Source organism: Myxine glutinosa, chromosome 5 (assembly GCF_964187855.1).
Source record: "Myxine glutinosa chromosome 5, kmMyxGlut1.1, whole genome shotgun sequence".
NCBI classification, from domain to species: domain Eukaryota; kingdom Metazoa; phylum Chordata; class Myxini; order Myxiniformes; family Myxinidae; genus Myxine; species Myxine glutinosa.
The window spans coordinates 103,500,179-103,527,183 of NC_136265.1; the positions used below are offsets into that span (position 1 = coordinate 103,500,179).

The 27,005-nt window shown below is 46.1% G+C and overlaps 1 protein-coding gene across 1 annotated transcript in view; it reads left to right on the forward strand.

Annotated features, from left to right (window-relative positions):
* LOC137427311 (uncharacterized) overlaps window positions 1–6,201 on the forward strand; it is an 88,706-nt gene extending 82,505 nt beyond the window's left edge. The window contains 2 exon segments of the mRNA XM_078777396.1: window positions 4,701–5,667; window positions 5,669–6,201. Of these exon segments, the coding sequence (XP_078633522.1) occupies window positions 4,701–5,667; window positions 5,669–6,083 (1,382 nt within the window). The 3' untranslated portion in view covers window positions 6,084–6,201.
* The last annotated feature ends 20,804 nt before the right edge of the window (window positions 6,202–27,005 follow it).

Consider the following 27,005-nt stretch of genomic DNA (forward strand, 5'->3'; position numbering starts at 1 on the left):
AAGGTTTGATGGTGATTGGATGAGGCACAGTGATGTGTTGTTTGAGGGGGGAGGGGGCAGAGTGAGGAAGAAGATTTAAGAAGATGGAGGTAAGAGTTGGAATGGCAAGAAAGCGGGGAGGACACTTTGAGGAGAAAATTTCTTCCAGAAAATTGTTGAAATTAAAAAATCTTTTGGTATCTACATATGTATTTCTTTGGTTTTCAGTGGAACAAAACAAAAAAAGCTGAAAAAATTACGAAACCTTAGCTTATTCAGCACAGAAATCCTAAAATGGTCCGGACAATATTATTGGCACCTCCAAGAAGTTGTTAGAAATAATTAGATTTCAAGTAGGCGATTCTCCTTTACTCTGGAATTGAACTCACCTATGGTGAGTTGCAGGTGCTTGCAATAAAAAAAATCACTCATTTATCCAGTTTGAATGGAGAAAAGGAGTCATTCTGCTGTTTTGTCTCACTGTGTGTACTGCAATGAGCAGGGAGAAAATAAATAAAACCATAGAATTGTCTGCGGAAGTCAGACACAAGATTGCAGCCAAGCATGGACAATCTCAAGGCTACAAGTCCATCTCCGGAGACCTTGATGTTTCTGTGTCCACCGTACGAAATGTTATCAGGAAGTTTAAGGCCCATGGCGTTGTAGCCAACCTCCCTGGACGTGGTCGTGGCCGCAAGAGAAAACTTGACTGAAGATTGCAGCGAAGGATTGTTCGAATGGTGGAGAAAGCACCTCGATCAACTGCCACAAGATAAAACTTGTGGTGGTTAAATTTAATTGAAATTGATCAAAACTTGTGCAATTCGATTGGTGGCACAGAAATCCAGTTCAAGTGGTTGTTTACATCCAAGCTTGCTTGAAAACACTCCCGTGCATGCCGGGTGGATAAGACACAGGGGAAAGGAGGGGGGAATCTCTCCCGGTGACTTTGAAGTGGGATGGGCCTTCCCCCCTGTCCTGCACACCAGAGGCCACTTGCCTGTTTGTAAAGGGAAAGATGTGGGTTTTTCAAGTGAATATTGCAATAATCTTTATAATCTTATAATCATGAAGACCTATCAGTATTTAGCACATACATTGACCACATTCTCTGTGTAAGCTTGAATAGGGGAGGACCTATTCACGTTAACAGTTGCGTTTTCATAATTAGATATATCGCGCCAGTTATATGAAAAACATCAGACGAAGCAAGGACATGAGCTGAGAAAGTTCCTTTTCATCTTCGGCTAAGAAAATGAAATAAACCTACATAGTTTATACTGGTTTACCAACTGTGAAGCCTTGCTGTGTAAATATATTGTCACGTTTCTGGCGATTTAAAATCTTTCCAAGGAACGGATAGCTAAACAAGCTGTTACTCCGAAGCGTTCAGTTCAATATGTGGCGGAGTTAATACATGCGGCGAGGAGAAAGAGGAGGATGAGGGGGAGGAAGTTGATGCTGAAGAGCACCCTACCTGCATGGATCCCACCGGCAGTCTCCAAACCCTGCAATAAATAAACTCAAACCGAGGCGAGATTAAAATGTACAAAAATGCCGGCTTTATTAATGAGATGCCAGTCACAAAGAAAAACACGATAAAACGAAAACTGCTAAACCAGAGTTCACAAACAGACTTGAAATGCGGACACAGGGAAAGATAACTGAAAAGAATGTGTGTGTGGGTGCACTTAACTCTGATCACTGGTGGGGTCTTGTCAGGAATCATTCAGGCCTCGGGCGCGCAGTCTGGACGCGGCTCTGGTGTTGGCGGGAAATCTGCTCACTCCCGCGCTGCTGGACCCTCCATACGCCCTCGTTCACTAGGCCATGCCCGCTAGTGCGCAACAGGCCTTCCGCACGAATCGAAAGGGCTGCGTGCAGCACTGCAGCTCGCTCCTCCAGCCGTGCCTGTCTTCGTCGTCTTTGGTGGGAAACTGCAGCCCTCGGTCCACGGCTCTGCCTCTGCACGTCTGCAAGTGGTGTCTCTGAACATGGTCGGTCCGATCGCTTCCTGGAGCCCGTCGTCCAAGCACAATCGTTTGCTTTATTGTCCAGAACGAGAGGGATCAATGCCGACTGCCATGATCCAGACCAGACCAGACACAGAGAGCAGAGAGCAGAGAGCAGAGAGAAGCGAAGAAGAAGAGTGGAGCAAAGAAGAAGAGAGCGAAATGTCCGCTTGCCTGTTCTTTTATCACCCAGACTCTTATGTTGTGGTGCTATGCACACACAATTCGTTTGCCAAGAAGGTAGGGCACCACGCGTTGAACAAAACCAAACACTTTATTCTATGCTCGCACGTAAGCACTGGGCGGGCTCGACTTTCGAGCCCGCGTATATATCCCGAGGCCACGCCTTGCCCCCGGGCGTGGCCGGTCGGCCGAAAGGCGGGGCATGTATTCCAGTTCAACCCTTAGCCTCATGACTCCTTTGCTCCGGGCGTGGCTCGAGCCTTGCTTCCACGTCCGGTCGCTCGCGTCACCCACTGGTGCGCGGAATTATGACCCGCTGGCATTGTGTCCGCCACAATGTCATTTGTCCTCCTCGCCAATCAGCGAGTTGCTTCTTACCAGTCCTGTCGATCAAGAACCCTGGCCAATCACTGCTCCTCGGGGCATGGCCTCGGCCTGCCCGTCCTGTGTGTGCCTCCAAAGTCGGGATTGTCAGTGGTAGGGCTTAACGTCCTGGCTTCCGGTATGTTTTGTTATTGAGTGCCATTAAATGTGCGATTCTAACTCGTGTCTAATTCGGTGCCATAAGGGACAAAGGGATAAATCGCAGAGGGAACAACATACAAGGGATTAATTAACATAATCCCTGAGCTAATTAAAATACCATTTTACATCACTGTGGGGTATTTTTATCCATAGTGGGCCAGTAACCCTTTATCCCACATCTCCTTTTTGGACATCGCAGAGGCAAAAGCTCTGAAAATCTTTCTACATTGCCAGACGGGTTGAGCAATGGATGTATTTCACGGAATGTTGATCAAAGTGTGCTGCTTGCCATAGGAAGCAAGGATAAGGTGACGTTTCAGGCAGTAACTCTTAGCCTAAGTAAACTTTTTCGTTGCTATGCATTGTCCAGAAAAATTTAATACTGTCGTGCGAATCCCTCGGTTAATACCTTAGGATTGGAGATGACCGAACGGCTTTACTTGAGGCGACGATCAATGCGGATTCGACTATAAAAGCACGGGAGGAAGAATGAAGAGGAAGAAGCGGTAAGCGCTTACCTGACGCCCCGATGGCAGCCCTCGATCCTGCAGGGAATAAACTCAAAACGAACGCAGGATTTTGAATGAAAGGAAAATAATACAAGGGTTTATTTACAATTAATAGGGGGACAGGAAAATAACGCGCCTGTAAATAAATGTCCTAAATCGGGACGTCCCCACACCAGACTTAACAACAGGACAAAGGAAATGAATTAAATAAAAGAATCGTCGTGTAGTGCGCGTCTGTGTGTGCGAGCTTATCTGTCTGTATGGTGTGTCCGTCATCCAACGTGGCTCCGTCCGTCTCCGATGCTGGTGCGAAGAAGGCCTCAGTCCGCCTCGTTTGTGCGCTCCGCTCGCACGCGAGGTCCGTTTGCTCGCAGCACCGAACCTCGCTCCCAGCACCAAAGCACCACGAAGAACCAAAAGCACCACGAAGATTCAGGGACGACGCCAACGACCATCAGGGAGGAATGCAGGGAAGAATAAGCAGCCAAGCCGATCACCGAACACGCGAAGCACAAGCCAGAACCCCAGGACGAAGAGCCTCAAACTCAGAGATGCCTCAACCGAGCGAAAAGTGAAGAACGAAGAGCTTCAAACCAACAAAGAATGAAGAACTCCGAACGAACGGACCAGCACAAACGCAGAACGAAGAGCGAAGCGCCAGAATGCCCGTGAACGAGACGTTTTGTCACTCGCCCTGTGACGTCAATTCTGGCGCGTTCCCAATCCGTTCCTTCCTTCTTTCTGGTCTGTCCCACCTTCCGACGTCACTGGCGCTTGTCCTCCAACTAGCGACCTGTTTCTAAATGGTCGTTTGGCGCCTTCCGCCCTGACTGGCCGAATGTTCGCGCCTTCCGCCTCAACCAATCACACGTTACCTGGGCGTGGCTATAGACTGCCTTGCACGATGTTTGACGCCCACGCCAGCATTGTACGCGGCCGCTTCCTGCTCGTCTTTCCTGTAAGTCTTTTTGTAACGGAGGGGATTTAATTAATGTGTGCACTAAGGGACCTATCTCAGTGCCTAAATGAGTGCGTTGCCATAATGGACACTGGATTGGCGACAGGGGGAATGACAAACGAAGGAATTTTATCCATAATCCCTGCACTACTTAGCACGCCCCACCCCCTCGCGGCAGGGACACAGATACGACTTGTACCGACATCCGGGCTAAACATAGAACTTATTACAGGTAGATTCCCTATCGCGACAGTCGAGTACCTACCTATGCAGATCTACCTGGCTCTAGATATTCCTCTATCCCACCTGACATAACAATACCTTCTGTTAAGGTAGTTTGTTTGTGCTCAGAAAATGTCTGATCCATTTGGGCAGGTCCAAAATGCTTCCATTGTTGAATCCTTAATCTGGAGTGACTCTCTTGAATGGAAGACAGAATTATGGGCAACGTTCAATCCAAATTGAGTGAAATACTTGTCGATTATGCTACATTTTCAAAGTTGGAATTAATGTGTGATGCTTTTTTCTTTACAGAAAAACAAAAGAAACTCGTTTGTTGTTGCAAGTGTTCCCAGGTCTTTGACCTGGAAGTTTTCAATCCACACATGTCCCAGAACGCTTGTCAAGAAACTGTGTCTTCCTACCACACTTGCAAGAGTTGTACAGAGACCATCAAGAATAACCAAGGAAGTGAGAGACCACACAAGTACAACATCGCAAATGGAAACCAACGCAAGAAGGCACACAAGTGCTCAATCTGCAGCAAGACTTTTGCTTTCATCTCGCAATTGAAAACACATCAAATAATACACACGGGTGAGAAGCTGTTCAATTGCTCTATCTGCATGAAGGCGTTTCGTAGTTCTTCACATTTAAATCTTCATCAAAGAATGCACACGGGTGAGAAGCCGTACAAGTGCTCTATCTGCAACAAAGCGTTTAGTAGTTCTTCACATTTATGTAAACATCAAAGAACGCACACGGGTGAGAAACCATTCAAGTGCTCTCTCTGCATGAAGGTGTTTGCTCGTTCATCATGTTTAAATGTTCATCAACGAATACACATGGGTGAGAAGCCGTACAAGTGTACGATCTGCATGAAGGCGTTTGCTCGTTCTTCACATTTATGTGAACATCAAAGAACGCACACGGGTGAGAAACCGTACAAGTGCTCTCTCTGCATGAAGGCGTTTGCTCGTTCATCATGTTTAAATGTTCATCAACGAACACACACGGGTGAGAAGCCGTACAAGTGTTCTTTGTGTCCTAAAGCCTTTCCACAATCATCACATTTAAACCTCCATCAAAGAATACACGCGAGCGCAAATGGAGATTGTGACCGGCCTGAGAAGCCATGCAAGTGCTCGCTCTGTAACAAGGCTTTCACTTTTATCTCGCAATTGAAAATACACGAAAGAACACACACGGGTGAGAGACCATACAAATGCTCTCTCTGCATGAATGTGTTCGCCAGATCTCAACATTTAGATGTTCATGAAAGAACACACGGGTGAGAAGCCGTACAAGTGTACTTTGTGTCCTAAAGCCTTTCCGCAATCAACACCTTTAAACATACATCAAAAACTGCATGCAAACAGAAATGGAGATGATGAAAAACCTGAGAAAACGCACAAGTGCTCATTCTGCAGCAAGGATTTCCATTTTATTTCACATTTGAAAATGCATCAAAGATCACACACTGGGGAGAAACCATACAAGTGCTCTGTATGCATGAAGGCGTTTGCTCGTTCATCATGTTTAGTTGTTCATCAAAGAACACACACGGGTGAGAAGCCGTACAAGTGCTCTGTCTGCATGAAGGCGTTTTTTTTTTTTTTTTTGTTTTTTTTTGTATACAAGATCGAGGCTCGTGAAAGAGCGAACATTAATCACACAGAAAGACAAACCGACACATAAAACATATAACATCGGGAGCGGTAGACAAGATGGGGAGAGAGGGGGAAGGACACAAACACAACATTTGAGAGCAGGGACCGAGAGACATGGAGACATCGAGAGATCTGAGAGAGGGCGAGGGCTTTGGGGGGGGGGGGGGGCATGGGAAGGGGGCGGTGGGAGAGGTATAAAACATATGGACACTGCCAGGACTTCCAGGAAAGAAGTTGGAATTTCAAACAAGGTGGATCTGGGGTGAATTAGCGGGGGTAGAAAAGATCAAGGTTTTGGATGGGGGAAGATAAGAGATGGTGGTGAACAGCTGTTTTAAAGACCTGGAGGGAGGAGTGGGATTGAAGGGAGTGAGGGAGTTTGTTCCAGAGGCGGGAGAAAAGAGGAATGAAAGAGTGAAGGTGAGCAGAGAGCCGAGATTTCGGCAGTTTAACCATCAGAGGGTTGCTGGCAGATCTTGTGCGACCTGTAGGAATATTTGGGGGACAGAGCACAGAGAGAGCTGGGGGTGCAAGGCCGGAGAGGAGTCGGTAGAAGACAGAAAGACCACCTACCTGCCTGCGGTGAGTGAGTGAAAGGCCCTCAGAGATAGCTTCATCGCGGGAGATTCCAATAATTCTGAAAGCTTTGGTTTCAACAGCGTGAAGCCGAGCTAGGTGTGAGGCAGGAGCACCGGCCCATAGGGGAGAACAGTATTCCATTGAGCTGCGGATGAAAGCCTTGTATGTGGTGAGGAGCTCAGGTGTGCCGAGGAAGGACTTCGCACGACGGAGGATGCCCAGTCGGCGACTGGCTTTGGAGGCCAGCTTGGAAATGTGGTTTTCCCAAGAAAGATCATGGCAGATAGTGAGACCCAAAATCTTGAGCGACAGAACTTCTTGGAGAGGATTGTTGAGAAAGTAGATGGGAGGGTTGTCCAGTCGATCTTTTCGGAGAGACATAGTAAGAGTGTGAGATTTGTCAGGATTGAAAGACATGTTCCACTTGTTTGACCAGTCTGTGATTTTGTCCAGGTCTTCAGAGAGTGAGGAGGCAGCAGACTGCCGATCTGAGGGAAGAGGAATGGAGCGGCAGAGAGTGGAGTCATCAGCAAAGAGATAGAGAGGATTTTCGAGAGAGTCAGAGAGATCATTGATGAAGACCAGAAAAAGCACGGGGCCCAGAACACTGCCTTGGGGAACTCCAGCCTGAACAGGAAGAGGAGATGAGAGAAACCCATTCAGGGCCACACGTTGACGACGACTAGAGAGGAAGTCCGCCAGCCATGCGTGGAGATTTCCATGGATACCAAAGGAGGAGAGTTTGGTGAGCAGAGCGGGGTGCCAGACCGTGTCGAAGGCACGTGATATGTCGAGGGAGACAGCTCTAATTTCCTGTTTGGCATTGAGGACCTCCATCCATTGTTGAGACAGCAGAAGCAGCATGTCCAGAGTAGAGTGACCTGGTCTGAAATCAAATTGATGATCAGAGGACAAGCCATTGGAGAAGAGGAAAGATTTCATATCCGAAGCAATGATGGATTCCATGACTTTGCTGATAATTGGGAGAAGGCTGATTGGTCTGTAGTTGCTAGGATCTGTTTTTGCACCTTTTTTGTGCAAAGCGGTGATGTTGGCTGATTTCCAAGCAGATGGCAGTTGACCTTGAGCAAAAGAGAGGGTGAAGAGAACAGAGAGAGGGTGAGATAGAGCGGCAGAGCAGGATTTTAGGACCCGTGGGCTGATGCCGTCGGGTCCAGTTGCAGAATCAGAGTCGAGGGTTGACAGAAACTTTTCCACCTTGTCAGGAGGAAAGGACACGGAGTCCAGGAGCAGCAGGGTACGACTGGGTATGGTGGGTACAGAGAGGGATGGGTTTGGGACACAAGATTTAGAGGCAAACACAGAGTTGAGGCATTCAGCTTTTTCACGTGCGGAGTCAGCTGTGTAGCCGTTTGAGGTAAGGGAGGGGATGGAGGGGGAACAAACACCAGAAACGGATTTGACCAGACGCCACCAGGATTTGGAAGAGGGAGACAGATAAGAGAGTTCGGTCTTGAGAACGGAGAGATATTGTTTCCTGGCTCTCCTGAGGGTGGACACACACTTGTTTCGGGCTTTGTGAAAGGAAATGAGATTTCCTTCCGTTGGATTTGCTTTCCAGGAGACGAAGGCAAGTTGTTTCTGGGCAACAGCCTCACCACAAGATTCCGTGTACCATGGACGGGAGGAAGGGTATGACAACTGAAGACGAGATGGGATAAATCTGTGCATGAGAGAGAGCAATTTACTTTGGAAGAATTCCCAGGATGAGTTGATGTCAGAGGTGGTAGAGATGGGAGACCAGTCCAGATGATTGATGGCTGCTTGAAGACCGTGCCAGTTGGCCTGAGTGAAATGCCAGACTCGTCGACGCTGAGCAGGCTCCCTGAGGATGGTCAGAGAGATGTCCACTTTAACAAGGACATGATCAGATGATCCGATCGGAGCAGAAGAAGAGCAGCAGACATTTTCAGGGAAGTTAGTCATAACCAAGTCCAGAAGAGAAGATGTTCCGTTGACTGAGATCCGGGTCGGGAAATTGACAGATTGTGTCAGTCCCAGTGAGTCGCAGAAGTCCTTTGCTGAAGAGCCATGGCTGGTGAGAGAGGTACCCACACCCAGCCAACTGGCATGGTGACAATTGAAATCACCACATATGAGGAAGAGAGAGTTGGGATGAGTAGATAGAAGTTGGTCCATATCATCAGACAGCGAGATGTAGATGGAGTCATCACTGTTTGGTGGACGGTACAACACACATATGAACAAGAGGTGGGAGCGAAGGGGAAGCCGTAGCCAGAGGTATTCCTGGGGGTGAGGTGGAGAGAGTGCAGTGCAGGGCGAGTGAGGAAGAGAGTTTTTGATAAAGATAGCAACCCCGCCTCCAGGACGAGGCTCAGGTCTATCATACCGGAGGAGGGAGTAGCCCGGGAGAGATACTATGGAATCAGAGACATCATAAAGGAGGAAAGTTTCTGTTAAGCAGATCACGTCTGGTTTGACAGAAGCAACCTGTATGGAGAGATCAGTTAAGTTTGAACGAAGGCCCCGGATGTTTGAGGTCCATACCGTTAATGAAGAGGAAGGGGGAGCATCAGATACAGAACAGGGGGGAGGAGGGGTAGGGTAAGATGTGGAAGAGGTGGAAGAGATAGGGAGAGCTGTTGAAGGTGTGTCAGAGATTTCAGAATAGCTCGGAGAAAGGGAAGGATGGGGCGGACAAAAGGTTTGATGGTGATTGGGTGAGCCACAATGAGGTGTTATTTGAGGAGGGGGAAGAGCGAGGCAGAAGGTTGGGGGAGATGGAGGTGAGAGTTTGAAGGGGGAAGAAGCGGGGAGGACGCTTTGAGGAGGGGGAGTGAGAGGGGGGAAATTGAGAAGCAATGAGGGTGGGGAGATTTGAAGGGGAGGGGTGAGGGGGGAGTTTGGGAGGGAAGGGACAAGGGGAGGGATTTGAAAGGGATGGGATATGGGGGAGATTTGGAGGGGAGGGGTGAGGCAGGAGTCTAGGAGGGGAGGGGCGAGGGGGCGTCTTGGCGGGGAGGGGTGAGGGGGTAGTTTAGGAGGGAGGGGGCAAGGGGGGAGATTTGAAAGGGATGGGTGATGGGGAAGATTTGGAGGGGAGGGGTGATGGGGAAGATTTGGAGGGGAGGGGTTATGGGGAAGATTTGGAGGGGAGGGGTGAGATTGGATTTTTGAAAGTGTACGATTTATGGGAAACGAACATTTATTGCAAAATGAGTTTCTTGTGACCTTCGAGTTAAAAATACGTTTAAGGACGCTGGATGGAGGATGGAGTGCAGGAGAGTTTAGGGAATGTAGAAAAAAGGCACTATAGGAGATGGATATTTTTTTTGGGATGAATTGATTTGGTGAGCAAGTCGAAAGCAGCCTTTTAAAGAAGAAGAAGAAAAAGGTGTTATAAAATATGACGGAATACATAACTTGAGGGGAAAGTGTAAACATTGAAGGTTAATGAGTGAAAACTATCGGGAAATGGGGGAGAAACACGTGGTCGAAGAACGAACGAACGAATAAGAATGAATAAACGAATGAGAACAGAGAAGGAAATGTTTTTTTTTTTTTTTTTTTTTTTTTTTTTTTTTTTTTTTTTCCCGAGTTGAGATTTACACAAGGAAGAAATTTACATTTACAAAAAGAAATTTACACATTTACACAATTTACACAGATTTCACCTATGGGTGAAAAGCCTGGGAATACAGAGAACGAAAGTTAATGGATCACAAACGACGGACCGCTGAGAGAAAAACAAAGCCTCAAGGTTGTACAGTGCACACTGTACAAGGCCTCAAGACACGACACGGCAAACAGACGATCAATTTATGAAAGATAAACACCGAGAAACAACCAAAGTTGCACACAATAACTTCACACACCGAAAGATAAATACAGTTTCGACAAAATACAATTGTGAACAGACTTAACTTCGAAAAACGTGGAGACCAACCTTCGAAAAACGCGTTCAGTAGTTCTTCACATTTACATGAACATCAAAGTACACACACGGGTGAGAAGCCGTACAAGTGCTCTGTCTGCATGAAGGCCTTCACTCGTTCTTCACATTTAGATGTTCATCAAAGATCACACACCGTTGAGAAACCATTCCAGTGCTCTCTCTGCATGAAGGCGTTTACTCGTTCTTCACATTTAGATATTCATCAAAGAACACACACCGGTGAGAAGCCATACAAGTGTTCTGTGTGCAGTAAAGTGTTTGCTCATTCATCAACTTTACATAATCATCAAAAATTACACACTGGAGAGAAAAAAAACAAGAGCAGGAAGATTAAAAAAAGAGCTTGACAGAATAGAGATTGAGCAGGGAGGCTCATTGGAATGGCTAAGAAGAGGTCAAATTAATTGGGATGGAGAACGAGTCATCATAATGCCCAAGACCAGTGACTACACTAATGGCTTAAAGAAAATGGCGGGATTGAGCCAATCGGACAAATGCGGGTTTTACAGGACCAGTCGCCTCCTTTTGGGATGTAAAAAAACAACTCGTGTCAAAACAGTTGTACACAGAAAGGCATGACAGCGTCTGTAGTGTAATCCATTGGCACATCTGTAAACATTTCAACATTCCCGTTGCAGAACAATCATGGAAACACCAACCAAATTTGAACCTTGAAAATGAACATGTAGTGCTCACTCATGACAAGATGATCCCATCAAGTGTGGACATTGCAAACAAAGCATTGTGTCCGGACATTAGTGCTCAAACACAAAAAGGAAAATACAGCATTGTTGATTGAGGTTTCGGTTCCCAATGACTTTGCACTAAATTCTTCAGAAACCAAGAAAATGCTCAAATACCAGGATCTGAAAAATGAGTTCAAGAGGACTTCGAAATTGAAGAAAGCTGAAATTGTACCAGTGATAGTCGGAGCAACAGGGATGATCAAGAAAACCCTGATGGAGTACTTAAAACCATTCAGGGGAATATCACGACAAACGAGCTACAAGTGGAGGGTGTCAGAGGTTCAGTGCGGATTCTAACAAGAATCCTTGGAACGAAGCTATGAGAATGAAGTTTCACAAGCTGATTCATAAATAATGATCCTTTACAGAAAAAGGAGGTGGAGATTTTGAGTTCTGGGAGAACTTCCTCACACCTCCTACAACCCACATATGGAGATAACGACCAACAAGAGAATTGCACAGATCAATGAATACGGCCACAATGATTGCAAAGAAGACCAAGGAAAAATACAAGATGAAATATCAACAAATATATATGCCGTCAACTGGAAAAACGATAGAAGAGCAGGAAGATTCAAAAAAGGAAGAGCTGAGACAGATTGGGAATTGACCAAAGTCACCACAAACATAAATCGCGGGACTGAGTCAATCGGACAAGTGTAGGTTTTGCAAGATATAAAGAGAAAGCCACATCCTAAAAAATAGGACCAAGGGTCTTGAAGCTCACCAGATGAGAAGCAGCAGTCACTCAAACCCCCCGCAGACCCTCTCAGACCCTGATATTTTTAATGCCGTGAACAAACTTTGGTACATCATGGGTGATGAAGGTTGTGATCAAGTTTAATTGAAATTGTGTGTGCATTTTCAGAAAAGAGCTCAAATACCTTTTTTGGGGGTGGGTCAAACACCAAGACCCCCTTAATCAGTGTAGATTTTGATGCGGTCAATCGATGCCTTCCTTGGGCATCAGATATGAAGCTTGTGGTCAAGTTTCATCAAAACCCTGTGTTTGGTTCAAGCGATTATTACTGAAGTGTTTACGGACTCATTCGCGCACTGACTTACCTACGGACACTGCTCGGTTGCATAAACTCACTGGACTAAAGTCCAGGTGAGCTAAAACAAATAATTGTCAGAACACCTGTACAGCCAAAGGCACACCAAAGTATGTGGAGTAATCCACTGGCACATCTGCAAAAACTTCAATATCCTAGTCTCAGATAAATCGATGAAGAACGAACCAAATGCGAAAATTGAAAGCAAGGACCCATGCAGATGACGACATTACCCATACATATGCAGGTGTACCACAGGCCTTTGAGGAGTGGAAGGTCATGAAGTTCTTACCCTGTGACTGGAAGAAGGGAGGCTGCATAACAAGGTGTGAATTCAGATCGTGGCTCGACCCGCATTGCCCAATGGTGATGCCGCAATACAGCTTAGAAAATGGTGCGGACCACTATCCAGGTATGTTCGGCCAGATAACCGAGAGCAGACGGCACAGAGCCCAAATCGAGAAGACAGGGGGTTTACAGTAGAGTGGGAGACCAGGATAGGCAGGTGAGCAGAGACTATCTTTCAATTAATTACTCAATACTCCGTTCAATTCGTTTTTCTATCGGGGGTCCTTCAATTGCAATCTTCAGAATTATGTTGAAATTTTTTGACTGATGTTGAGTACTTGTTCTAGTTTTTCTCGGGTTCTGCTTGATGAATCCCCTCACAGCATCTCCAGTGGACAAAGGAGGACCCATTACAATTTAAATCAGTTTCACCAACTGTGGAAGGTCTTCTTTGTGGCCAAGTCAGAATAGTCTGCACAACTCTGGCATGAATGGTGAATTTTTACTTCAACACTTTATTACCTCCTTTTGAACTGTGTGAATCCTGCTGTGCGATGCTGTTTGTGAAACCTGGAAATTCAGAGTAATGATCACTGGTGTACTTGATTTCTCCACCAAAACGATTGTCATTTTCATTGTCGGGCTGCACATTTTTGGGAGTATAACACTGGGTTGAAGATGGTAGAAAATGATGTGAATACCTCTTGATTATCTTCCAAAAATCTTGTTTTTCATGTTTTTCATCATTGTGCCCATAAATGTTTTCCAGCAGTTTTCTGCCTCGTTTCTCATTTTCTGTGAATCCTTGATTAAGGTTCTCATCCATCCCCATGGTTGCTACTTCCACAATGTTTGGCAGTGTTTGCTTTATTTTGGAAAAGTTAGGTTCAAACTCGTGGAGAAACCTCCAGGCAGTGATTCATCCTTCAATAAGTTGGTTTATTGTTCTGCAATCCCGATTTTCTCTTTGTAAGGTCCAGATCTGTGATGTTGCATTTGCCGTGAAAGTCACCATGTGGAAGAATTCCTAACTCCTTGTGAATTTGAGTAATCCTTATCCCTTTGCTGAATTATCTTCCTGAAGAACAGAAGACCATGGTGATTCTTCAAAATGCATTAAGTGAACCCTCAAACGAGGGACGTCTTGTGTCACACACCTGATGGAATATTTTTGGATTTTCCACTTTTTTGGGGGGGGGTTAAACTAACTTTTGGATTAAACATAACTCGGCATTATGTTTTCGGGGTGTCCGTCCGTCCGTCCGACCGTCCGTATTAGCTAAACCTAGTTTTTCTCAGTAACCACATGTTCAATTGAGACAAAACTTTCAGGGTAGGAGTGACATCCATGCCGAATGTTTTTAGGATAATTGTGACGTCATAGGTCACGTGGTATGGCAGCCATCTTGGATTAAAAGCAAATATTTCAAAAATTATTTATCGGAAACCACTGAATGAAAATTTTTGAAACTTGGCACATTGTCAAGTACTCCCAATGGGGAACAAAAGCATCATAATGATGACATAGGTGAAGTGGTATACCAGCCAAAAATGTTTTAATCGAATTCCTTATCCTAAAAAAAAAAAAAAAACCATATCCCTGCGCATCGTAGGAGTGTGACCAAGGGTTGGTGTCAGGAAGGGCATCCGGCCATAAAAACATTGCCTCAAACAGGGAACCATGATTGTCATGGGGCCCGCAAGGCTAACCCCCGCTCTAGCGGGGAAAATGGCCTTAAAACGATCATTCATTCATATACATTCCTTGTCCTAAAAATCTGAAATTTCCATGCCATGATCTATGACCCATTTGTATTGAAATATTAAATTTATGACATCATCGGTCACATGGTTTGGCAGCCATATTGGATTTAACCTAAAACCTTAAAAAAGCGTCTTCTCCCAAACCACCAAATCGATTGACTCGAAACTTTACGTGTGCTATTGACTTGGCATGGCGATTAAAAGATTAATAATATCAAGAAAACATCATTGGTCACATGGTATGGCAGCCATATTGGATTGAAGGAAAATATTAAATAATTATATCACTGAAACCGCTTACCCTATCGATGCGAATTTTTACAAATATCATCGAGCACCATTGCTGCATATCGTTTGAAAATCATGATGTCATAGGTCACGTGGTTTGGCAGCCATCTTGTATAGAAAACTAACATTATTTGATCAACACAACACTTCACAAACATGATCCCTTACCCATACATATGCAGAGTGTACATTTTTAAGGTCATATGTCATGTCAACTCATGTGCTATGTCAGCCATATTAGCTTGAAAGCAGATATTTAAAAAATTCCCTTCTCTGAAACCGGTTCACCCGTCAATGTGAAATCTGTCATGTCTGGTAAAAATGTATATATAAATAATAAATAACCACGTTTAGAGGCCATTTTTCCCCGCAAAGCAGGGGTTGGCCTTTTTCGGGAACCGTGGTTGTTGTTGTTTTTTGGTCCCCTTTTTGAAGCAATGTTTTACAGCCGGATGCCCTTCCTGACGCCAACCCTTTTTGCCACCTTTAACGACAACCAGGGGATTACCAGTGAACTGGTACTCAATTTGCCAGACCTCAGAAGGATGAACAGGCTGAGTCAACCCCCCTGGTTGTTAATTCAGCGATCGACCAGGATTAGAACCCAGGATCCTAGGTATCTTAAGCCGGCACCCTAGCCACTAGCCCAACACCAGGGATAATCTGGTAAAATCTGGTAAAATGTGATACTTGAAAACAGCTGAAGGATTTAAATCAAACTTGTTTATTTTTAGGATGGTGAACGAGGGCACCTACCCATTAGGGCGGGTCATACTCAGGTGCCAAAATGAATCTGAAGGAAATCCGAACATGAGGGGTGTCTATATTATGTTTGTTTATGGGGAATTCAAATATGAGTTTATTTTTTGGATAGGATAACTCTAACCTACATCAATTTGTATTTCTAAATTGCCAATTTTACCCTTTCGAACCCCTTTATAAGATATTAAAAGATATAAGGGAAATCATTCATATTGACACAGCCAAATCAAATGTACATATTTATTAACAGGTGAACTGCATGTATATCACTGGTTACAATTACAAAGATCAATCTCCTTACTTCTTGAACTTTACCAGGTTGCACAAGTCCTGCTTTGACTCATTCTTGGACATCAGCCTCCTGCTGGTCTCCTGAGCCCTGATGCCTCCATCCCTCTTTTCCTGTGAGAAGTACTTAGCAGAAGCCTCAGTCACCATTTTAACAACCCTCTCAATGCTTTGTGTGTGGCAAGGCCAGTTGAGCACCTCCATGGGGGTGTTGATGAAGTTCTTCACCTCCGAGGTGCTTAGGGAGCAGGTGAGAGGTGGCTCTGACACACCTTCTGACCAGCTGATCAAGTTACCAATGCTGGAAACATCACAGTTGATGTCAGGTGTCTTTCTGGTCCTGACAGAGGAGTCCCCCAGCCGAGTGTCTGGGTCCCCCTCTCCCCTGATGGCCAGGATTCTCTCCACCCCCTCAGTCCTCTCCTTCTGATCCTCAGAGCAAAGCAGTGTTTGGAGGATGGCTTCACTGTGGGCATACCAAGCAGATCTTCTCACAGTCGGCATCACAAGGTCCAGCACCTCCTTCCTCTGGGACTTGAGGCAGTCCAGCTGAAACAAGATGTGCCTAGGCCCTTCGATCCAGGAGTGCTTGACTTTCACGTTGAACCAACATGGATAATACACTCCAATGATGAATTCCACAATGAATTGCAGATTTTTTTTTTTTTTTTTTTGTATACAAGATCGAGGCTCGTGAAAGAGCTAACATTAATCACACAAAAAGACAAACCGACACACAAAACACAAAAAACAAGGGGAGCGGCAGACAAGATGGGGAGAGAGGGGGAAGGACACAAAAGAGAGGGGGGAGAGGGGGAAGGACACAAACACAACATTTGAGAGCAGGGACATCGGGAGGACTTGGGGGGGAGGTGGGAGAGGAATAAAACATATGAACACTGCAAGGACTCTGGGGTGAATTACCGGGGGTAGAAAAGATCAAGGTTTTCGATGGGGGAAGATAAGAGATGGTGGTGAACAGCTGTTTTAAAGACCTGGAGGGAGGAGTGGGATTGAAGGGAGTGGGGGAGTTTGTTCCAGAGGCGGGAGAAAAGGGGAATGAAAGAGTGAAGGTGAGCAGAGAGCCTAGACTTTGGCAGTTTAACCATAAGAGGGTTGCAGGCAGATCTTGTGCGACCTGAAGGAATATTGGGGGGACAGAGCACAGAGAGAGCTGGGGGAGCAAGGCCGGAGAGGAGTCGGTAGAAGACAGAAAGACCACCAACCTGCCTGCGGTGAGTGAGTGAAAGGCCCTCGGTGTTGACTACATCGCAGGAGATTCCACAGATTCTTCTGGTTCTTTCCTTTCAGTCCATGCTTTGACACCCAGAGCCTGAGAAGTCTGTTCGCTGTGGTGAGCCAGCGGCTGTGGTTTACTGGTCCAATCTCCACTAGAGCCAGCTTTGCAGGAAGCACTCCATCCCTGATTGCACAGACAATTTTATAGCCATAGTGTTGATCAGTTGAGAGATCTTCAATGGCCTTGTCAGACAGCTTGATCAGTGGAGGGCCAACAAAGATCCGGGTGAAGTTTGGATTGATATCCAAGTCTGTAGCAGAAGCAAGGAGCTTTCCTATTGGCCCGGAAAATGTGTTGTCTGACAGAGTAGGGCGATCAAGGTGAACAATGAGATGGCGCAGGGGAAGTTCACCAGTGTGCAGGTTGCACACCAACCAGACCAGCTTTCTCCCCAGGTGCAGCTCCAGCTTCCGCATTACTCCAGCTTTCACACCAGTGTTGACATTTGTTGAGTCTCCTCCAATGGCCCACAAGGTCTTATCAAAACCCCTCTCTTTCAGCCAGGCAAACAGGACCTTAGCAATCTGCTCCGCATGTGACTCCTCTTTAGTTGCTTTCTCTGGGGTAAAGTGGAACAGATAGTAGCTACCAGGCTCACTAACAACACTATAGTGTTCTTCCTTGATCTTTGCAGGAAAAGATTGGTCACTGCCCTCAGCTTCCATCATCACATTGGTCAGGTCAATCCACCCATCAAAGAGGATGCAGGAGATCCCCCCCTCCTCCCTGCACTTCTCATCAAACTCTTCCCCCAGCTCTATCATCAACTTCTCCTGTGCTCTATTGACCTTGTTCTTATCAATAACTTTACTTGTATTGTCTTCTGTGATGATTCCTGCATCAATCAGAGCTGCAGTTGCTATCGCTGCAGTTGGCCTCAGCCCTATGCCATACCTTACACTAGCAAGGGCAATGTTTGGAATCTCATCATAGTTTTTCTGGACCTTTGCTGAAGCTGCAGGCTCAGTGTCAGTTTCAGGGAAGAGCTCAACTTCCACGCTACCCCCGCTAATTTCGGTCCCCTTGTGTTTTATACCTCTTCCCCCCCCCCCCCCCCCTTCCCACGCCTCCTGCCCCCAAGCCCTCTCCCTCCCACACTTCTCCCTGCTCTCAAATGTTGTGGTTGTGTGCTTCCCCTTCTCTCCCCATCTTGTCTTCCGCTCCCTCTTTTTGTATATTTTGTTTGTCTGGTTGATTTGTTTGTGAAATAAATGTTAGCTCTTTTACGAGCCTCGATTCAGTATACAAAAAAAAAAAAAAAAAAAAAAAAAACTTCAGTGACAAACTCATCTTCAGCACCACTTCTCTCCAATTCCAGATCCTCATCACCAACAACAACAACAACATGCATTTTAAGGCCATGTTCCCTGCTAGAGCGGGGGTTAGCCTTGCGGTCCCCATGACGATCTTCTCCATTTTGCCCTATTTTCTGCATCTCTCCTTGTTAACCCCCTTGCCCGCATTTCTTCTTCCACCATCTTTAGCCAAGTCTTTCTCGGTCTTCCCCGTCCTCTACTTCCTTCTACATTAACTTCCATCACTCTTCTCAACCAGTCACTTTCATCCTTCCTCAATACATGACCAAACCATCTCAACCTGTTCCTCTTCACAGCATCAATCACAGGCAATATTCCCATCATCTTTCGCAATTCATCATTTGTCTTCCTCTCTCTCAACGATACTCCGCACATCCATCGAACCATTCGCATTTCCACCCTTTCCAGCCTTCGTTGCTGCTCTACGTTCATTACCCATGTCTCGCTCCCATAAATCATAACACTTCTCACACATGCAGCATACACCTTTCCCTTCAGCTTCAGCGACATTCTCCTCCTCATAAGCACGCCACTCAGTTCCCGAAACTTCTTCCATGCACATCTCACTCGAGCAACCGTTGCCGAGTCTGATCCACCTTCTCCATTCAGTATGTCTCCGAGGTAGCAAAATGTTTTCACACCTTCCAGCTTCACGCCGTCTCCAAGATCCAACTCAACATTTCCTCCATCTGCAGCTCCCTCTGTGCACACCTTACATTTGAATGTAGCTGCCACACTGGTTAATGACCCTCTCAGACCACTACATTTTTGATGAACCCACTCAGCACACATTGTACATTGAATGGAGTTCACTCCGACACCCTTCCTGCACACAGCACACGGCCACTTCCCAGTTCTTTCCACCTCACCACATGCTTTACCACTTGCCATCACCTTTGTCTTTCCGATATTCACCTTCAGACCTTTTGTCTCCATACATTCCTTCCACTTGTTCATCTTTTCCTTCAGTCCATCCATACTTTCCGCAATCAACACCAGATCATCTGCATACAACAACTCCCACGGTAAACCCTCCTTTACGGTCTGAGCCAGCACCTCCATCACAGCTACAAATAGTAGTGGACTTAGTACCGACCCCTGATGCACTCCCACCTTCACCTCAAACTCACCACTGTTCCCATCCTTCGTCCTTACAGCTGTGCGTGCTCTTTTGTACATTGCCATCACTACTCTGATCAACCATTCCTCAATCCTCATCACCATCTGACAAAAATCTCAACATCCTTCCTGGCTGCCTTCTCTGCTGCTGCAGCATTTTCCTCCCTGCCCCTTCTCCTTTTCTCTGCATTCTTTTTCTTTTCCTGCCTTTCCAATGTCCTCACCTGTCTCTTGTGCTCTGGCAGATCAGGGCTCCCCATTTGGTGGGGTCCTTTACTTCCAACCTTCTCTTTCTGTCCCTTGATGTAGGCAAGATCTTTCACAGGAATCATTTTCTCTCTGCTGCAGGAACAGTTAATGTGGGCTTGGATCACACATCCCTCACCGGCCTCACAGCCTCCCCCCTCACAACTGGTAATCTGACACTTGCAAGTCAAAATATCAAATAACTTGTCTAACTTGACAATGAACCTCACTTTGGCATCAAGTTTGCCCTTCCCAAGAGAAAATTTCACTGCCTGATTCCAGACCTCCTTGAGCTTGGACATGATGGTAACCTTTTCATTGATAACAGGAGGCTTGAAAAGAGCATTAGCTTTGCTCCACTGACAAATCAGACCAGGGTAGATGTCAGGCACGAGCTGGTCCACTGGGTAGTTCCTCCTGTCATCTTCACTTTGCTCCCTCAAGTAGATGCCATACCTCAGGATATCCCTCACAGTTGGCAGTTCAGACATCAACAGCTCCTGCCCAGTGCCAACAAGATTACTTAAATGAGAACTTGATTTCATCCTTGTTCTGACTTGAGCCATTTTTAGTAGTTCACACAAATAAAAACAATAATACACAGGTAAGTATCCACTACAGACAGATATTAAGGTATTACACAGGTATTACAGAAAACCGTCAAAATATTCACTTCACAGGTCACTATTTTCCTTCACATGTAACTCAGGCTAGCAATAGGTAAGTACACAAATCAATTAACAAATATAATATAAAACAAGGTAATTTACATCTAAAATTATTATTCCTCAGGTTCCTAATCCTCAGGTTCCGAATCAAAAATGTACTTACTGGCAATGCCATAAGAAGAGAAGAGAAGACGGATGGATAAGGATTGCCAATCTCCTCAACATCGAGCTTTCAGCAACAAGATGGCTACAACTGCCGTCCCAACAGGAAGTTACCAAAATAAAAGCCCTAACTTCAAAATAAAAAACGTCTCTTTTTTTCTAGAAGAATAGCAAAATAATCAAAAATTTAATAATAATCAACTGCAAATTGATGTAGGTTAGGGTTATCAGAATTTTTTTTTAAAACCTCAGATTTGTGTTCTACACACCAAAATATAGACTTGGCATTTAATATGGAACACTTTTTTTGTGGGGGTGAACTTACTTTTCAAGATGTCTTAGAACCAAAAGTTCATTGGAATTATGTTGAAATTATTCTAGATTTTGTTAATGTGACCTTTAAAATAAACAAAAACCACATAACATTTGACATTTCGAAGCAAATAAATTGATCCTTGAAAGTGATGTAAACTGATATCGAACTCAATTCATGGACAGTACTGTGTTAAACTTCTGTACGTTTTCCAGAAGTAACTCCTTATTTTGCACATGAGCCAAAAATTTTTTTAACAAAAACAAAAGTTAAATCATGACTGGGATTACGGACAGTAAAATTACAGTTCAGTACTTCGTGTAACCCCCACGAGCATTCAGGAGAGCACGTACACGTCGAGGCATGCTGTTCACGAGATTTGCCAAGGTTTGGACAGGAATTTCTTGCCATGCAGTGACAATAGCCTGCTGCAATTCACGCACAGAGGTCGGCTGCTGGTCCAAGTTGTCGATTTGACGCGTTAATTCTGCCCACAAGTTCTCTATCGGATTCATATCCGGGGACATGGCAGGCCACTCCATATGCTCTACACCATGGTCAGCAAGAAAGTGTTGGATCATGCGAGCATGATGAGGCCGTGCATTGTCATCTTGGAAGACAAAGTTTCCTTGAAAGGCTGCACGAGCAAATGGAAGCAATGTTTCTTACAGAATGGCCCTGTACTTGAACTGGTTCAGGTTTCCATTCAGAACAACCAGGTCAGTTTTGCCACCTGCATGAAAAGCAGCCCAAACGGTCACCCCACCACCTCCAGCTTGGACTCTTGGCACTATACAATCTTCATTGTAGGCTTCATGCACTTGTCTGCGCACTCGGACACGGCCATCTTGACGACAGACCAGAAATCTAGACTCGTCACTGAAGATCACGTGATTCCAGTGTCCTGGCTGCCATTGACGGTGCTCTCTGGCCCACTGCAATCGGCGCTGGTGGTGTTGTCTGGTCAGGCGTGGCTTTCTCAGGGGATGCTTGCCCTGATAGCCTGCTTGAACCAGTCATTTGGTTGACTAGCCTTCTGGATACAGGCACATTTGTCAGTTGCTGCCACTCAGCCCTAAGCCAATTAGCTGACTTGGTACGGCCATTGCGGACCAACCGTTGCAGCTGGCAACGGAGTAGGGACACCCCTCTCCGTTGCAGCTTGATATTGGAGTAGGGACACCCCTCTGAGCATTTCGTTTCCGGATCTTTGACACCTGACCTTGAGTGATGCCTTACTGCCGAACAATAGCACGCTGTTTCATGCCGGAATTTCGTAAAGCCACCACTCCATGACAAACAGCATTGTCGAGTTGACGGACCATCTCCAGAGGATGCGGCAATAACTTTTGTAGATGTGCAGCAGTTGTTTTCCACTAATACAGAATGCAACAACCCTTATATACCCGATTGTGAAGCCAATCGTCAAATGTACCTGTCCGTATATTTTGTCACGCCACCTGTGATATAATCCTGTTATTGACTTCTTGCTGTGACAGACAATCAGTGACATGGTTATTTTAACAAAGAAATCACCGAAGCATAAAAAGAACTCACCAGATTGATATACTGAGTTCAGAAAGTAAACCCAAGTCAAGAAAAAAAAAATATTCCATATTAAATGCCAAGTCTGTACATAATATTGTTACAGACGCGGTTTTGGATGTTAGTTTACCGAGCGGTTTGGTATGACCGCGTCTGCACAGTTTACCCGATTACACTCGAACGTTGGCCAAATCGCGCTATGCTAAATCAATGAAGGAAAGGACACAACGGCTGGGTTAGATGACACGACACCAGGGGTACAGTTCTCAAGACCTCCGGAGGAGGTTATAATATTTGTATGCGGAACGTTTATGTTACAAGGACAAGAGGTACAGCATAGGAAGGTAGGCACTTAGACACACTTATCTTATTCCCGACAGACCACAGATAAACGGGACAAGACTGACTCACACAGGGATTGATGGCAAGGAAGGGCAGGTAGTCGATGGACAGCACAAGGTGCACCTTGGCTCAGGGACAGGATAGCGCGGTCCAAAAGATGCAGGGAGGTATCGTCGCGCTGGAGGTGGCGTCTGGTTCTCTTCAAGCTGGGGGCGCATCTCACGTCACGTCCGGTAAGTGGCTGCGTATATCCAGCGGGGAGTGACACGCCCTCGGCTCGTTAGCTCCGCCCCAGATGGAATCGGCCCGCCGCTTCTTATTGGGTGCGGGGGGTTACCGGGCTCCGCCCTTGATGAGGAGCTGACAGGGAGCCCCTATTTGGTAACCCCGTCGAGCACATGGGCAATGGCGGCTAACCAAGCCGGAGTGAGGACGCACACTCCCCGCGCGCTGTTGTTGTAGTTGTTGTTGTTGTTGTAGTTTCATGAGGAAGATGGGAGGAGGTATGGGGAGGTCCTAAACTCACTACTGGTGCCATACAATCACATTCTGGTGCAACGAAGAGTCAGAATTAATGGAAACGAGTCCTTAACTGACATAGACTAAGAATAACTAGCAAGATGTCCTATAGTTGTCTACGTGAGATGCGGTGAACCTGGGCACGACATTTAATGGGGGAAAAAGGGGAAGGTCGGTTCTACAGAGTGTTGTTTACAGACAATGGGACTAGGGAATGGGGGATTGGGGATAGTTGGGGAGTATTGGGGAAATAGGGGAATATTTACAAGCGGATATGGATGGAGGCCAAATCCCATATCCGCAACATTGCACCCTTCTCTACCTCGGGGCGTCCCGACCCGATAAATCTTTACCTACTTTAGTGTGGCACTCAGATGTAGTTCCCTCTACTATTAACTCTACCCTGAGTGCGACAGTTTTACAGATGTTCACAAATGAGTAAATATGTCCCCCTGCGACGTTGCACCCTTCTCCTCACAGAAACACACCCACAGGATAACCAAATCGCGGAAAGAATCCTCAAACTAAACATACAGCCGGTAGGGAGCATTATTTACATAAGACTACACTGATATTTACACTACGATCCAGGACCTGTTTTTGGAGGAACACATGCAGATGTTATGCATAGAGAGAGCACGCATGCCAGCATCGATACACCAACCCACGAGTGCTCTGTGGCCTTACGGCCTTTAATAATGTGCAGAGCACCCCATTCAAGCACCAAAAGCACCACCCCATAACACAGTCAGCACCATCCGGTGCACCAATAAAGCGTTCATAAATCACCGGTGGTGTCGCAGCCGGCCGATGTTCTGCCGCTGGTCTTGCCTTCATGTGGTGCACTTGGCCTTCTTGCTTCTTTCAAAAATAAAGAAAGGCGCCAACCGCGTCCATTTCTTTATTGTGGCCGTCAGGGGCCAACTATTAGTGGTTCACCTGTATGGCATAGGTGCCACGTTGACCCATAGGTCCATCCATGGGTGGTGCTTGGCCGCAAAAGAACTGCGGTCCATTGTGGGTGGCCACCAAAATTGCGGTCCATATGGTGTATCGATCCCGGCAGCAAGCAGCGAAAGTGCAGGCCCACAACTGCGGAGCCAGCACCTCTCTCTCCTCTCTCTCTGCCCCAAAGCCAGATCCTCGGAGGTGGGAGACAAAAGAAAAGACAAGTGAGTAAGGTGGTAAGGGCGCAAAAGTGCACGCAATGTAAGGTAATGCACACTGGGGGCACATGGGAACCAGGTGAGACAGGTACGTTCCTACCGTACGCCCCCCCCCCCCCACCAGGTAACCTACATGGCCCCTCCCTTACCCCTTACTGTATCCACAAAACACAACACTACCCATAAACGTCTACTTTACAAATCAACAAACGTCCCTACTGTCTTCCCCGTTCCTCCCATAAACCAAATTCGTCTTCTCTCCCTCCTAACCAATCAAATTTGCCATTTTCAACTCTCATCACAATTTGCCATCTCCAACTCAACATCAAAATTTGCCATCACCAATTCATCATCAGTCCCTCCTAAGGAGGGAGAGATGGAATCACCCCAATGTCTCATCCACGTCGTGATGCGTCTCACAAATCCAAACAGCAATTCTTATTTCCTGCACACAGAACAAAGAAAACACAGGTGTGGAGTCATCATCATCACCACAGGTAAGTGGCTGCGTATGGTGCGACAGGTTCATCAATCCTAACTATTTCCTAAATGACTTTAACAACTTTACACTACCCGGGGTCTTTCTCCTGCCAAACCATTGGCCCTCTTACACTATGGGTTCTAAAAACCAATTCCCATTGACCAAACTGTGGTGCTTTCCAATTTGGGGCCTCACTCCCCCGATTCATCTCCCGGTGCCCTCGTACAATTTCTGGGCTGCGACGTGTAGCTCTCCTAGCCGGTCTACCCACCTGCACACCTCCACCACTGCAGTTGCCTCCGAGCTTACCTGCTCCTTACCCTAACCTAACTACCTGGGGAAGGCCCTCTGGCGCTCTCCCCACTCGGTGCCCTCTCTGGCACTGGGCTACCCGGGTCCGTCCTCCGGATCCTCGGGCCCCACTGACACTAACGGCTCCCAGAGCCCACCTGCGGCCTCACCTGGCCGACATCCTCACAGTGGTGGAGTGCCCAACCAACTACACACACTAACAGGCTACACGCCCAGCCATTTCCACAACACTAATGCACCCATCCGCAATACCATTCTGCAACCGCACCACAAATGCCAATATCCACTGTGGAAGAATTTTGTGTATGACTCACAGGACTCCAATGACCGCACACAGGTTTACAAAAGGTCTAGTTTATTAACTGTATTTACTTCATTCCAATTACCAAAATGATACCGCATAATATAATGGATCAGGTTAACTCTTTTCGCTGGTCCTTCTCGTTCATCCGACACTCCCGTTCGGTCAGCGCCTCTCGTAGCAAGTCCTGTCGACTCCACGTTTGCTCTAGTTTATATGGACGAACTGGACTTAATCCTCTGTCCGCTGAAACGTTAATCCTTTCTCCGCTGATGCCCCGAGGTCATGCATTGCACCAAGTCCTGGCATCAACTCGCTCCCCTCCTGCTGTGATTTCCATTTACACAGTAGGAGGGTGCTCTAGCCTGGGGCCTTGACCAGGTGTTTCAAGAGATTATCATGTTCATGCACATTCTGCTTCGTTACCAGATTTAATCAATGAGTTACCAGGGCCAATCAATACGTTACACTGAGTTACACTTCCACAATTCCCTCATCTTTTTGTTTTTGTTTATATTAACCATTAATCTAAACATCAATATAAGTAAACAATCAATCACTACTAGTAAACATCATTACAAGTATAAGTAAATAATCAATCACTTTGGTAATCAAATTCCCTTAGGCATACACCGTCATCCTGCAAGAATCACAAAACATTTCGTTGGTCATTGACTCCTTCCATATTGTTCAATCTATTGCATTTGCATCACAAATATATTTTCAAAACAACACTTCACCATCACCAAGATACAACAATTTCACTTCATTTTCAAGTTTTGTAAAGCATCTGCACCATCTGGCAAAAAACGTTTGCCTCCACACAAATGTTGACTTTGTTTGAAAGGAAGGGCTGATCACTTGTGTTTGAATCCAGGTATGAAACATTTTCTCCTAATGTCTTCATAGCTCCTGCACTACTTCGTGTAGGATTTCGCTGTTGTGGTAACACTGCGGAGTCATAGACTGACCCTTCTCTCCATGTAGCATTCTTGCCACTTTTTTGCTGTGAACCATAATGATTCCTTGAACAAGGCCTTCACCCAGTTGTAGTCGACTTGCCTCCTCCCTCATTGTGAGTGGGCAGCAAGTATTGGTGTGACGTTGATTGGCCAGCAAGATGTGGAACAGGGATGCCGGATGCATCCACACTGATGTTGGGACCATGGTGTTCAGGTCATTCATGGTCCTTACCAGGAGCAACCAGCAGAATCGTGCACAGCTGTTGTGACAAGGGCACAGCCGTTTTTGCAGCTCCATGCTGGTTCCCCGGACGTTGGTGAAGTAATAACATATGTCCCCGCATTTCACAGAGGTTGCAGGTAAAATGTCGTTGTCCTGCAACTTCTGATGTGGTGAATGTTCGAAGTCTTCGAACAAGAGTAAGTGATCGCCTTTCTTTCATATGTTGCAGTGTGATCCAGGCAAATGGTCACATAAATTTCCTTGGTGA